At 41.7% G+C, this 13,571-nt stretch overlaps 1 protein-coding gene and 1 non-coding gene across 2 annotated transcripts in view; one reads left to right on the top strand and one right to left on the bottom strand.

Moving 5' to 3' along the window:
• The window catches only part of YIPF6 (Yip1 domain family member 6), a 42,638-nt gene extending 34,530 nt beyond the window's left edge, over positions 1-8,108 (top strand). Inside the window, exon 7 of the mRNA XM_050777023.1 lies at positions 2,809-8,108. Within this exon, the coding sequence (XP_050632980.1) occupies positions 2,809-2,927 (119 nt within the window). The 3' untranslated portion in view covers positions 2,928-8,108. The remainder of the gene's footprint in view (positions 1-2,808) is intronic.
• A 2,236-nt stretch (positions 8,109-10,344) lies between these two features.
• LOC126946978 (U6 spliceosomal RNA) lies at positions 10,345-10,451 on the bottom strand. The gene has a single exon (XR_007722839.1). It is a non-coding gene; the product is annotated as a U6 spliceosomal RNA (small nuclear RNA).
• Between the last annotated feature and the right edge of the window lie 3,120 nt (positions 10,452-13,571).

Here is a 13,571-nt window from a genome sequence, read left to right on the forward strand (position 1 = left end):
TGTTCATTCTTCTTCATTCTTTTTTCTCTAATCTTGTCTTCCCGCTTTATTTCATTGAGTTGATCTTCAATATCTGATGTTTTTTCTTCTGCCTGATTGATTCAGTTATTGACACTTGCGTATGCTTCACATAGTTCTCGTGCTGTGTTTTTGAGCTCCATCAGGTCATTTATGTTCTCTAAACTGGTTATTCTAGTTAGCAATTTCTGTAATGTTTTTTCAAGGTTCTTAGCTTCCTTGCATTGCGTTAGAACATGCTCCTTTAGCTCAGAGGAGTTTGTTATTACCCACCTTCTGAAGTCTACTTCTGTCAGTTTGTCAAACTCATTCTCCATCCAGTTTTGTTCCCTTGCTGGCAAGGAGTTGTGATCCTTTGGAGGAGAAGAGACATTCTGGTTTTTGGAATTTTCGGCCTTTTTGTGTTGGTTTTTCCTCATCATCGTGGATTTATCTACCTTTGATCTTTGATGTTGGTGACCTTCGGGTGAGGTTTCTGTGTGGACATCCTTTTTTTTTTGATGTTGATGCTATTCCTTTCTGTTTGTTTGTTTTCCTTCTAACAGTCAGGCCCCTCTGCTGCAGGTCTGCTTGAGTTTACTGGAGGTCCACTCCAGACCCTGTTTGCCTGGGTATCACCAGCAGAGGCTGCAGAACAGCCAAGATTGCTGCCTGCTCCTTCCTCTGGAAGCTTCGTCCCAGAGGGGCACCTGCCAGATGCCAGCCAGAGCTCTCCTCTGTGAGGTTTTTGTGGACCCCTGCTGGGAGGTGTCTCCCAGTCAGGAGGCATGTGGGTCAGGGACCCACTTGAGGAAGCAGTCTGTCCTTTAGCAGAGTTCAAGCACTGTGCTAGGAGATCCACTGCTTTCTTCAGAGCTGGCAGGCAGGAATGTTTAAGTCGCTGAAGCTGTGCTTACAGTTGCACCATCGCCCAGGTGCTCTGTCCCAGGAAGATGGGAGTTTTATCTGTAAGCCCCTGACTGGGGCTGCTGCCTTTCTTTCAGAGATGCTCTGTCCCAGGAAGATGGAAGTTTTATCTATAAGCCCCTGATTGGGGCTGCTGCCTTTCTTTCAGAGATGCCCTGCCCAGAGAGGAGGAATCTAGAAAGGCAGTCTGGCCACAGCAGCTTCGCTGAGCTGTGGTGGGCTCCGGCCAGTTCGAACTTCCCTGTGGCTTTCTTTACACTGTGAGGGGAAAATCGCCTACTCAAGCCTCAGTAATGGTGGTCGCCCCTCCTCCCACCAAGCTCTAGGGTCCTAGGTCCACTTCAGACTGCTGTGTTGGCAGTGAGAATTTCAAGCCAGTGGATCTTAGCTTGCTGGGCTCTGTGGGGGTGAGATCCGTTGAGCTAGACCACTTGGCTCCCTGGCTGCAACTCCCTTTCCAAGGGAGTGAATGCTTCTCTCTCACTGGTGTTCCAGATGCCACTAGGGTATGAAAAGAAACTCCTGCAGCTAGCTTGGTGTCTGCCCAAATGGCCGCCCAGTTTTGTGCTTGAAATCTAGGGCCCTGGTGGCGTCGGCACCCGAGGGAGTCTCCTGGTGTGCGGGTTGTGAAGACAGTGATGAAAGTATAGTATCTGGGCTGAAATGCACCGTTCCTCATGGCACAGTCCCTCATGGCTTCCCTTGGCTAGGGTAAGGAGTTCCCCGACCCCTTGTGCTTCCCGGGTGAGGCAACGGCCCACCCTGCTTCAGCTCACCCTCCATGGGCTGCACCCACTGTCTAACCAGTCCCAGTGAGATGAGCCGGGTACCTCTGTTGGAAATGCACAAATCACCGCCTTCTGCATTTATCTCACTGGGAGCTGCAGACCAGAGCTGTTCCTATTTGGCCATCTTGCCAGCCACCTCCTATTGTTTTTTTGTTTTTGTTTTTTTAAAGAGATGGGGTTTCACTCTGTCATTCAGTCTGGAGTGGAGTGGTACAACCGTAACATACTGCAGCCTTGAACTCCTGGCTTCAATCAGTTCTCCCACCTCAGCCTCCCGAGTAGCTGAGATTACAGGCATAAGCCATAGCACCCAGTGAGATGAATGATTCTTTATTTTGTTTTTTTGTTTTGTTTTGTGTTTTGAGACTGGACCTTGCTCTGTCACCCAGGCTGGAGTGCAGTGGCACCATCTTGGCTCACTGCAACCTCCGCCTCTCAAGTTCAAGCAATTCTTCTGCCTCAGCCTCCCGAGTAGCTGGGATTATGGGTGCCCGCCACCACACCTGGCAAATTTTTGTATTTTTATTAGAGATGGGGTTTCACCATGTTGGCTAAGCTGGTCTCGAACTCCTGACCTTTGGTGATCCACCTGCCTTGGCCTCCCAAAGTGCTGGAATTACAGGCATGAGCCACTGCACCTGGTCAGAAGGGTGATGCTTGATTAGTAAAATGATGAGTAGGTTTTTCTTAGAGGGACAAGAGAAGGATGGCATTTAAAACAGCTGATAATTTCAGAAGAACAGTTAGCTCAAAAAGCACAGCAGCACGAGGCCATTTATCATAGGAGCAAATAACCTTACACATCTTTGTAAGCCTTTTCAGTATAGTTCAATAACTTTTCCAGAAAAGGGTAAAAAACTCCTTTTAGAAAGATTTCCATCCAAAATGGTTTAGTACTTGAAATAAAAAGCCCTTGGCTCTCTGAAAAACTGTGTTGCAGAATGCCTTTATCTCTGAGGATCACCAGTATACTAAACTTTTAGTGTAATTCTATGTTCCAAATGATGCCAAGCTCATGAATGTTTAGTAAATGTTAGTAGTTGTGACAATATTACTGTATTAAACATTCCTTTTTGTTTTGTCTTGTTTTGTTTAGCCTCCACAGCTTTCCTTGCTGATAGCCAGCCTCCAAACCGCAGAGCCCTAGCGGTTTATCCTGTTTTCCTGTTTTACTTTGTCATCAGTTGGATGATTCTCACCTTTACTCCTCAGTAAATCAGGAATGGGAAATTAAAGACCAGTGAATTGAAAGCACATCTGAAAGATGCAAGTCACCATGGAGCTTTGTCTCTGGCCCTATTTTGTCTAATTTTGGAGGTATTTGGTAACTGAGTAGGTGAGAAGATTAAAAGGGAGCCATATAGCAGTGTCACCACTTATGTGAGGAACTGATGTTTGAAAGGCTGTTCTTTTCTCTCTTAATGTCATTTCTTTAAAAATACATGTGCATACTACACACAGTATATAATGCCTCCTTAAGGCATCATGGAGTCACCGTGGTCCATTTGAGTGACAACTAGTGACTTGGGAAGCACATGGATACATCTTACAAGCTGAATAGAGTTGATAACTATTTTCAGTTTTGAGAATACCAGTTCAGGTGCAGCTCTTAAACACATTGCCTTATGACTATTAGAATATGCCTCTCTTTTCGTAAATAAAAATAAATGGTCTATATCCATTTTCTTTTATTTCTCTCTCTTAAGCTTAAAAAGGCAATGAGAGAGGCTAGGAGGGGGTTCATACATGGAGAATGAGAAGACATGCATTAACCAATATTCAGATTTTGATCAGAGGAAATTCTACACTTGTTGCTAAAAGAAAAAAACAGCAAAGGGCCTCTAAAGAATCAGCCTCTTTGGTCCCTTTGTGCAGTCACCTTTTTGCCATGTTGAACAGCATCTAGGTTGGCACTCTAGTCTTCATCTTGCGCCTTAGCTTTGAATATGCAGTCTAAAACGCTAGTAGTCAACATGTAATTTTCCTTTGACTGAAATTGTGAATGTTCCAATGCTGGAACTTATCCAAAAAGAAGACCTCAGAAACTGAGATTGGTAGATCTCTAGTGCATATTATCATGTGGGCACCTTCTCTTAGGGTGGAATGAGGCAGTTTGGATGCAGTATAGTTAAAAGGAGCTCTTTAATATTCTCTGTAGTCTGGCCTCTTAACTAGAAAGTAAAGCTAAATCAGAAGTCTGCATTTAACCATGTGAACAGGGAGGGATTTAGTGTTCTGATGGCTGATTAATAGGACAGCTAGATACTTAGAGCATGACGTGGGATGGGATGAGTTTACAGCTGCTGCCTTTTCATAGTGGGCTTAGCAGTTTTCTCATTAGATGTGTTTTTTGGGTTGGGGAATAGCAATTTTTTGGTCTTGATTTAAGACTTTATCAAGCTAATTAGCTCCCCTTTAGACAAGTACATTTTGCACGTGTGTACCTACTTGTACGCTCAGATATTTATGCACACAGGTGTGAACGTTTTTCAGGGAGCAGAGCATCTGGGACAGGCTGATTCTGATCTAAACAGGGCTCCTTTAAGGCAATATGAACTGTTGCCTTCTATAAATTGCACATTGAGGAACTCTAATAGACAAAGATTAGGTGTCAGGCAGAAAACACTCATTGTAAATATACTATTAGTTGATAAACATAGGACTTTCTTATTCCCCAATTTTTCTTTATCATATAATTTAAATATTTATTCATTTTGTATTTAAAGACTACCTACACATAGATATATTATTCCAAAATCCTATTTTCTCCATCCCCACATTAACCAAGTGAACACAGGGCCAAATGGGTTCTTGGAATGATAACAACAAAGCATTGCAAAGTGGGTCCCCTTGGTTCCAGCCTTGTCCAGAGTTTTTGCTTATATATTTCTATTCATTACAGTTTACCTTTTAAATTGTAAAATAAACCTTTGTGTGGACAGAGCCAATGTTTCAATCTTGAATTAGTAAAGAAAATACTTTGGAACTGATCCTCATTTTGAAATTGGTTCTAAATTATTATCCATTTCCAATGTCTGAAATTCTCTTACTTCCTGCTAAAACTCTCTCTCTGCCCAAGTTGTTTTGTAATCTGTCTCAATGACTATAATGTAAAATTAAAGAAGTAACCATGCTTCTCAAGGGGGAATTAAAAGTGTTTATTGAATTTTACTCGGGCTAATTGTTTGGTCAGAAATTCCTAAGGCCACAACTTTGGGGGGGGTTCGTGTAGATGTACGTGGTGGGTGGGTTATACATATTGAGACTTAAGACAGCTTGTTCTAGGTATTGATCTTTGCTCTTGGGTGACTTAGGGAATGATTTTACTTGATTTAACCCTTTTTCTGTTTGCCCTGAGAATACTCGCCAGTGGCGCTTGTAGTTGTAGCATTTACCCCAAGATAACTTTGCCACGAAATATTTCGCTTTTATTATTTTCACATCATTCTGGTACATTGACTTTGCAAACAAAAGACATTGTTCTATTTATAGCATTCTTTTTTTTTTTAATAGCGGTATTTCTATTTACAAAATATAGTAATTCTTGATCACTGAAAATGTCAAATCCTAGAAAACGTAGCATGCCTATACACGATGTTTACATCATTCTCGAACAGTTGTTGGCTGAAGATTCATTTGATGAATCCACTTTTCTTGAAATAGACAGTTCTGATGTTCTGTTTGGAAATAACTCAGTTTTTATATTTTTTTCACTTTGAAACTCAGATTTGCTTCAGCCTCAAAGAGCATGTTTATGTAAATTAGCGCTGGCAGTTTTTTTTTTTCTAAACAAGAAAAGGGTTAAATGAAGGTTGATAAAATGGATGTTCAGTTGTCTTTCTGAAAGTGAGTGGCTTGAAGGGATGAATAAACATTTTCTTAATATATTCAAAAAAGTACATTGCTTTCTGTGATGGAAGTTAAGACCTAAATGTCTGCAAGTTATAACCCTCAACACAGCTTTTCCTGATTTGCTGCAAAGGCACATAGCTGATTACAGAAGTGAAGACAGCAAGGACAGGGGACTCCAACAAAGGAAACCCTGTTGCAGGAATTGGGAATTTTCATGCTTCAGATGAAATTCAGGCATGTGAGCATCACTGCAGAATGTGGCGCATCATTGCCATCATGAGTAATCACTTGCTGCTCCTACTTCTGAGACCAAGACTCTGTTGTCATATTCTTTAGCAATAGGACGGGTAAAGACTGGATTTAATAGCTGTTCAGAGTATAAAAACTCAATTGATGCCAACATATTTGAATGTGTGGTATAGTCTTAAAAGTCAACCGTTAATCATTTAGTCTTTTGCCTCTGAAGAGATTTATTACATGAGTTGATTTTGATCTTTTCATTGTGGTGGGGTTTTCCTGTTGTTGGGCAAGGTGAGGTCACAGGACATGGGACTAGTAAGCATTTTACTGTTTACTATATTTGTCTTTTTATAAACAGTATCTCCCAAAATGTGATTAGAAGGCTAGCAAGCCTGTATTTAGACATTTAATTGTGTACTTTATATAATGTAACTACTAACAGTATGTGGACTGCCTGTTCATTCCTGGAGACAAAAATGAAAATCCGTCAGTTCAAGTTCTTGGGTAACATCAAGTCATTAGAATTTATCTAAAGCTTGTCATGATTTGATAAGATATCCATTGCATGCAGCTGTTTTAGCGCAGTGCAAAACACTGAAATTGTGATTCTTAGACTGTTTCTGAGACATTTGGATGGAAATAAATGTATAAATGTTAATTGATGTATATAAATTAGAAACACTTTTCTAGATTCTGTAGGCTTCTATTAAAAATAGAGAATTTCTTGGGGTTTACTTAGGCCACAGAATGGCCAAATAATAATAATGACAATGATGTTACTACTAATAATAGCTAACCTTTATTTGGCACTTACTGTGTGCCGGGCACTATTCTATTTTTTTAAGAATTTTTAAAATAACAGCTTTATTGAGATACACTTTACCATGAAATTCACCTTTTGTTTTTTTTATTTTTATTTTTGTGAGACAAGGACTCACCCAGTCACCCAGGCTGGAGTGCAGTGGAGCAATCATGGCACATTGTAGCCTCGACCTCCCTGGGCTCAAGCAATCCTCCCACCTCAGTGCCCCGAGTAGTTGGTACTACAGGCATGAGTCACTACACCTAATTGGCTAATTTTTGTAGTTTTTGTAGAGATAGGGTTTTGCCATGTTGCCCAGGCTGGTCTTGAATTCCTAGACTCAGGCAATCTGCCTGCTTTGGCCTCCCAAAACACTGGGATTACAGGCGTGAGCCACCATGCCTGGCTGAAATTCACCTTTTAAGATGTACAATTCAGTGTTTTTTAGTATATTCACACACAAAATTGCATAACTATCACTACCATCTAATTTTAGATCATTTCGTAACTTCGCCAAGAAACCCCAGGTCTGTCGACAGTCAGTTCCATTCTCCCTTCATCCCAGCTCCTGGCAACCACCAATCTGCTTTCTGACTCTATTGATTTGGCCAGACACTATTCTTCCGTGCTTCCCATGCATCTCCTGTAATCCCAGTGCTACAATTCTCATTTTTTGTGGAAAATTGAGGCACTGAGAGGTTAAGTAAGTTGTCCACGGTCACACAGTAATTTGATTTACAACAGTAATAACACATTAGATGAGAACATAGTAGGACACAATTTTGAATTCCATTTTTATGTACCTGAAATGAATATACCCCTCCCCCAAGGTATTTTCCCTATTGTTAGCCTTTGTACCCTAGAACTGACTGGATGTAGATAACATTTGTTTTCGGAGTAATGGAACACTGTATCAGCAGCATCTGAGAACATAAGAACAGTTGGACATTGGAAGGAGTTAGGTTTGTTCCCCTCATCCCTCCTTGAACCTCTTTTCTCTCCCGCTTCCACGACCACCACACACATAATACCCCTTTTTCTCAGTCTTAAGAATCAATTTCTGCCTCTTTTTAATTCTCCCAGAGGGATGGTTAATGCATCACCGTTTAACTTGTCTATTCAGGTATTAATAGTCAAGGGATGCATCTGGTTGCTTATAGTACCAGTTATATTCCTAGGACCTTAGAGAACGGTAGTGTGAGAATAGAATGCCTTTCTATTTGGGTTAAACTACGTGGGAGGAAAAAGTAACAGAGTAAAGGCTTTGCCTTAATGAAGTCAAGTGTTCTGCCTGGTGGGAAGTGGCCACGCGCTGGGCTGCGCTGCCCTTGTTTACTCTGTTCTCTCAGAGCCTTTGTACTTTGCCATCACTGCTGGTAATTTCTTGGTCCTTTTCGATACTCCATTTTAATCTTGATTTTTTTTCTATAAATAATAAATCTATGAAAAATCTGTAAAAAGATTTGTGACTATTAAATGTGCAAATAAAAACACTGGAAAAAGAATTTGTGTGTGCCTATTCTTGTACTGAAGGCACAGAGATTTGCTACATCTTTTTTCAGATATATTGCCATCTGACAATATTGAATGCTTTGTAAATTGGGCAGGGAGCAAGTAAGAAAGGGAAGTCACATTGAGCAAATGCTGTATACCATGCCAGGCACTTTATTAGTTGCTTTACAAACAGGATCTCCTCTGATGACAGCAGCCTTTTGAGATCAGAGGCGTTATCCTTAAAGTTGGATCTGGCTGGGTTTCGAGGCTCACACCTGTAATCCCAGTGCTTTGGGAGCCTGAGGAGGCAGGACCTCTTGAGCCTAGGGGTTCAAGACCAGCCTGGGCAACATAGGGAGACTCTGTTTCTTTAAAAAAACAAAAAGAACAAAAATTAGCCAGACTCGGTGGTGTGTTCCTGTAGTCCCAGCTACTCGGGAGGCTGAGGCGGGAAGATTGCTTGAGCTCAGGAGTTGGAGGATGCTGTGAGGTACGATGGTGCCACTCCAGCCTGGGTGGCAGGCTGAGACCCTGTGTCAAGATAGATAAATAAAAATTTAAAACAGTTGAGAGATCTGGGACTCAGGTTAAATTGCCCAGAGTCACATAGTGAATGGTACAACCAGAATTCAAACACAGGTTTGATGACTGCAAAGCCTGTTTTTTTGTTGTTGTTGTTGTTGTTTGTTTTTTGTTTTTTGTTTTTTTTTTTTTTTTGAGGGGGGAGGGTTTTCTATATTGGTTCTTTGCTAAATTAAAACCATACCTACCCACTTAAATGAAGCTAAGCTAGGCCAAGCAGGCAATTTAGGCGCTTGGTAAGAAAAACTGGGTTTTCAGCTTCGTGCTGGGGACTATACCTGTTCCCGCTCTTGACTTATAAACTACTTGGATAAACAAAATTCCGCATTGCCCTACACACATAATAGTTGAAAAATGTCATGGCTTTTATTTTTGGTACCAAATAAAATAGCAGAGTGATCAGTAAAAGCAAGAAGTCTGTGAAGTATTGAGAGAATTTGTATCATCCAAGAGTAGAAGAGGAAGGGCATTCCCAATGGTAGAGAACACTTACGAGCAAAGATAAGAGGGAACAAGCAGGGCTGTCTGTACAGCTGTTCACGTGCACATGTGAGAGTGTGGCACCTTGTTCTGTACATAATCACAATGCATTGTGACACTTCATTTTCCTAGCTGCCTTTATTTTATGTCACTGCGAAGTAGATAAAGCTGATTATCTTATAGCTAAAGAAATAGGCTCAGAGAAGTATGTCCTGGGTTACAAAGTCAGTCTCAAGGATGCAATTGGTTGTTCCTCATGTTAATACAATCTTTCATTTTCTAATGAAAATGCAAAAGTTGAAGTGAATTCAACTGAATTGGGAAACGGAAGAAATTAGTTGGCTAAGATGAGACCAAATTATTGAGAGTAGGTATTGAAAACCAGGGAATTGTGAAGTTAGGTCTTACTGTGGTGGGAAATAGGGTGACTTCAAGGGGAATAGCTTGATGAAAGTGACCTCAAAGGAATAAATGGGGACATAGTGGGAAATTGGATTGGGAGGAGGGTAGAGGGAAGAAAAGAGTGTGAATATATTTCTAAGCTGTAAGTCTGAAGTCAGGAAGAATGGTGGGCTAACAGTTGTGGAGGCACTGACTTTGGCCGTCACAGTGGTGATATTCTACAAACCATTGAAAATTGGCGCCTGGAGGGTAGTATTATAGAAGTCATTGCTATAAATGTAAATTTGAGCTTACAGATGTGATGAATATTGAGAGAACACTGTCCAGGCACAGTCTTGATGACAACCACAGTGCTGGGTGATAGGCTTATGAAAAGGAGCCAGAAAGATGAGGAGGAGGAAGTTACGAAGCTAACACTTACCTGCCATGGATTTTCACATTGCTGTCTTCATCTAACACTAACCCTGTGAGATCATTCCCTCCATTTTTCAGAAGAGGAAGAAGTTTGGATTAAATACCTTGCCCACAGTAAGTGGCAGAGGTGGAATGTGAACATAGGTCTGTATGAACTCCAAAGCCTTGGTGCTTTCTGCTGTGCTGTCACCACCATGCCCGATTAATTTTTGTATTTTTTGTAGAGATGGGGTTTCGCCATGTTGCCCTTGCCAGTCTTGAACTCCTGAGCTCAAGCAATCCACCCACCTCAGCCTCCCAAAGTGCTGGGATTACAGGCGTGAGACACCATACAGCCAAATATTTTATGTATTTATTTATTTAAATAAAAACATGGAAGTGTTGACGAATGTGTGTGTCATCCTTCTGCAGGGGCCATGCTAATGTTCTCCCCATTGTTCCGATTTTAGTATACATGCTGCATAAGTAAGCACTCCAAAAGTATTGATAGGTAGGAGATGGAGGCTCCTAGTCTTTGTTCCTTATTTGTAGATTCAGATCAGGCACAGAACATTAGAGATTAAAAGAACGTGAGCGATAATTGGTTCACTTTGCTTATTTTACCAATGAAAAACTGAGGCTCAGAGAGGGAAAGTCATTTAGCCAACGTTGTTGGAAGGAACCAGACTAAAACTTAGTTTTTTCATTTCTGGTTTGCTGCTCTTTCTACTACGTGAGAGTACAGTAGCTAAAAGGATGATAACCTAATGCAGGTTAAACAAACAAACAAAACACAAATTCACAATTCTTTTTTTTTTTTTGAGATGGAGTCTTGCTCTGTCGCCCAGGCTGGCGTGCAGTGGCGTGATCTCATCGCAACCTCTGCCTCCCGGGTTCAAGTTCTTCTCCTGCCTCAGCCTCCCCAGTTGCTGGGATTACAGGCGTGAGCCACCACGCCCAGCCCACAACTTTTTGTTTTTTCATCAGTGGATATGTGCATATTTAACAGTGAAAAAGGAAGGAGCTCATGAGAAAAAGTGATATGCTCTAAGGAAAAGAGTTTGTTGAAGGAGCAACACCCTAAAGAAGGTGAAAAGGGCTGGAATTCGGAATATAGTTGGTAGATTTAGCTTTAGAGAAAGGAGAGAAACCTCTTGTGAGGTGGAAGAGAAGAATAAGTGGCTAGAGGCATGGATGATGAAGTGTTCACACATTCAATAAGTTATTGAACATTCTACTACTACACTAGATAGGATTCAAAAATGGCTAAGACGCTGGTCTCTGCTATCAGTACTAGCTGTCAATAGGATGCAGCTTTGATAGTTCCAACTACATGGCATGGTGAGAAGGAAGGAGTAATCAAGCCAAAGAAAGAATGGGAAATTCATGGGCAATAATGGTAGCCATGGCCCTGGGTAATATGTTGAATGGTTGGAGCAGGCAGGAGTGGAAGAAAGATTGAAAATTGAGATCAGGAACTCAGCTAATGTAGTCCAGGCAGACATCCAGAATCCAAGGAGAAATACAATCCAGGGTAGTGGGGCTGGTGCTATAGCTTCAGAACCAAGAGTGGGAATGTGTTCCCTTCCAGCTATCATCCAGATGCCAACCTGCTCTCATCCAAACTTCTCGAAAAAGTTTGTCTACATTCATGTTCACTTATCAACCAAATGCAGTCTGGCTTCATGCCCATGTCATGAACATTCTCAGAGAGTGGCTGCTCTCACTAAAATTGCTAAGTCCTTACCTTACTCTACTGCACTGATGCTGTTGTTAACTCCTATTCCTCCTGGAAACATTTTTCTTTCTTGTCTTCCATGACAGCTAACTCTCTTGATTGTCAAAATAGTCTATTTCTTCTTAAAGAACCCCTCTTCTTCCACCTGCCCCTTGAAACTGAGTGTTTTCTCTGCCTTCTGCTCTTTTCAATCTACAAATTCTCCCTAGATATCAAAATTCACTCTCGTAATTTCAACTACCATTCAAACTATTCAAACTATTGTTGTTGTTGTTGTTGTTGTTTTTCCCAGCATGCATTTTCATTTTCTTTCTAGTTCCTTTGGAGAATTCCTCCCTTACTAGACTGACCTAGACTGAGCCATGTTACCTCCTTTCCTTGATCACAGTGATTAAGTAATGAATACTTAAGCCAAGTTGGGCCAATCAAAGGCCTTTCTAGGTTTTTTCTGCTAGACCTAAGAAGCCAGACTGTCTTCCTTTTGTATTATGACTTGTAAAGATGCAAGCCTGGGGTGGTCAGTGGCCAACTTTTTCATCACAATAGCAGAAGAGAATAAGTGTATCACAAGAAGAGAAGCTGGCACTGAGGGAAGCTTCATGAGGTTTGAGCCTGAGTCCACCTGTGCCTGAAGGCAGTGAACTCCATCCTCAGATGGATCAGCCAGTAAATCAGCTTGAGGAGTTCTGATAACTCCGGAATCTCCAGTTTATGACTCTGACATATGATTTCTAGAATGATACAGAAGTAATTGCTGGACAGTCACTTGAATGTCCCATTACTTTTTAAACTCATCACGTCTCAACTAGACTGGGCAGGTCCCCCAAACCCTGCTCCTCCTATGTTCGTTATTTTGGAGAACCACTACTATACCTAGTTACCCAAGTCAGTAATCTGAGAATTGCTCTTAACTCCCCCTTCAGTTTCTTATATCCATTCAGTCACCAATCCTGCTAGTTTTACCCAATAAACATTTCTCAACTCCATATCTTACTCCCTGTCCCCACTGCCACGGTTTGGTTCAGGTTCTTATCTTCTCTTTTTTGGCCTGTAGAAACAACTAGCTAAGTAATCTGCTTCCATGTTGACCTGCTCAAATCCATTTCTCATACTGTTGTCAGAGTGACATACTTTAAGTGTATATTTGACCCTATCTCTCTTCAGTTTAAATTGCCCTACTGTCTTCGTGTCCAGAGTTGGTTCCTTCCAGTGGGTTTGTGGTCTCGCTGACTTCAAGAATGAAGCTGCAGACGTTCTCGCTGAGTATTACAGCTCTTAAAGGTGGCACGGACCCAAACAGTGAGCAGCAGCAAGATTTACTGTGAAGAGCAAAAGAACAAAGTTTCCACAGCATGGAAGGGGACCTGAACAGGTTGCCACTGCTGGCTGGGGTGGCCAGCTTTTATTCCCTTATTTGTCCCTGCCCATGTCTTGCTGATTGGTCCATTTTACAGAGTGCTGATTGGTCCATTTTACAAACCTCTAGCTAGCTACGGAGTGCTGATTGGTGCGTTTTTACAGAGCACTGATTAGTGCATTTTACAAACCTCTAGCTAGCTACAGGGTGCCGATTGGTGCGTTTTTACAGAGCACTGATTGGTGCATTTTACAAACCTCTTGTAAGACAGAAAAGTTCTCCAAGTCCCCACTCAACCCAGGAAGTCCAGCTGGCTTCACCTCTCACCTTCACATCTTCTTTGGGACAAAACTGAAGCCTCTTATGCCATTGATTGCAAGACCTTCTGTCATCTGGCCCTAGCTTTCCTCTCTTCCAGCCTTGAATTCTGTACTCCCGCCACAAGGAACTACTTGTTCCCAAGCGCTTGCTGTGCTACTTCTCACCTCCCTGCTGTCCCTCTGAAGTGCCCTCCACACC

Source organism: Macaca thibetana, chromosome X (genome assembly GCF_024542745.1).
Source record: "Macaca thibetana thibetana isolate TM-01 chromosome X, ASM2454274v1, whole genome shotgun sequence".
NCBI classification, from domain to species: domain Eukaryota; kingdom Metazoa; phylum Chordata; class Mammalia; order Primates; family Cercopithecidae; genus Macaca; species Macaca thibetana.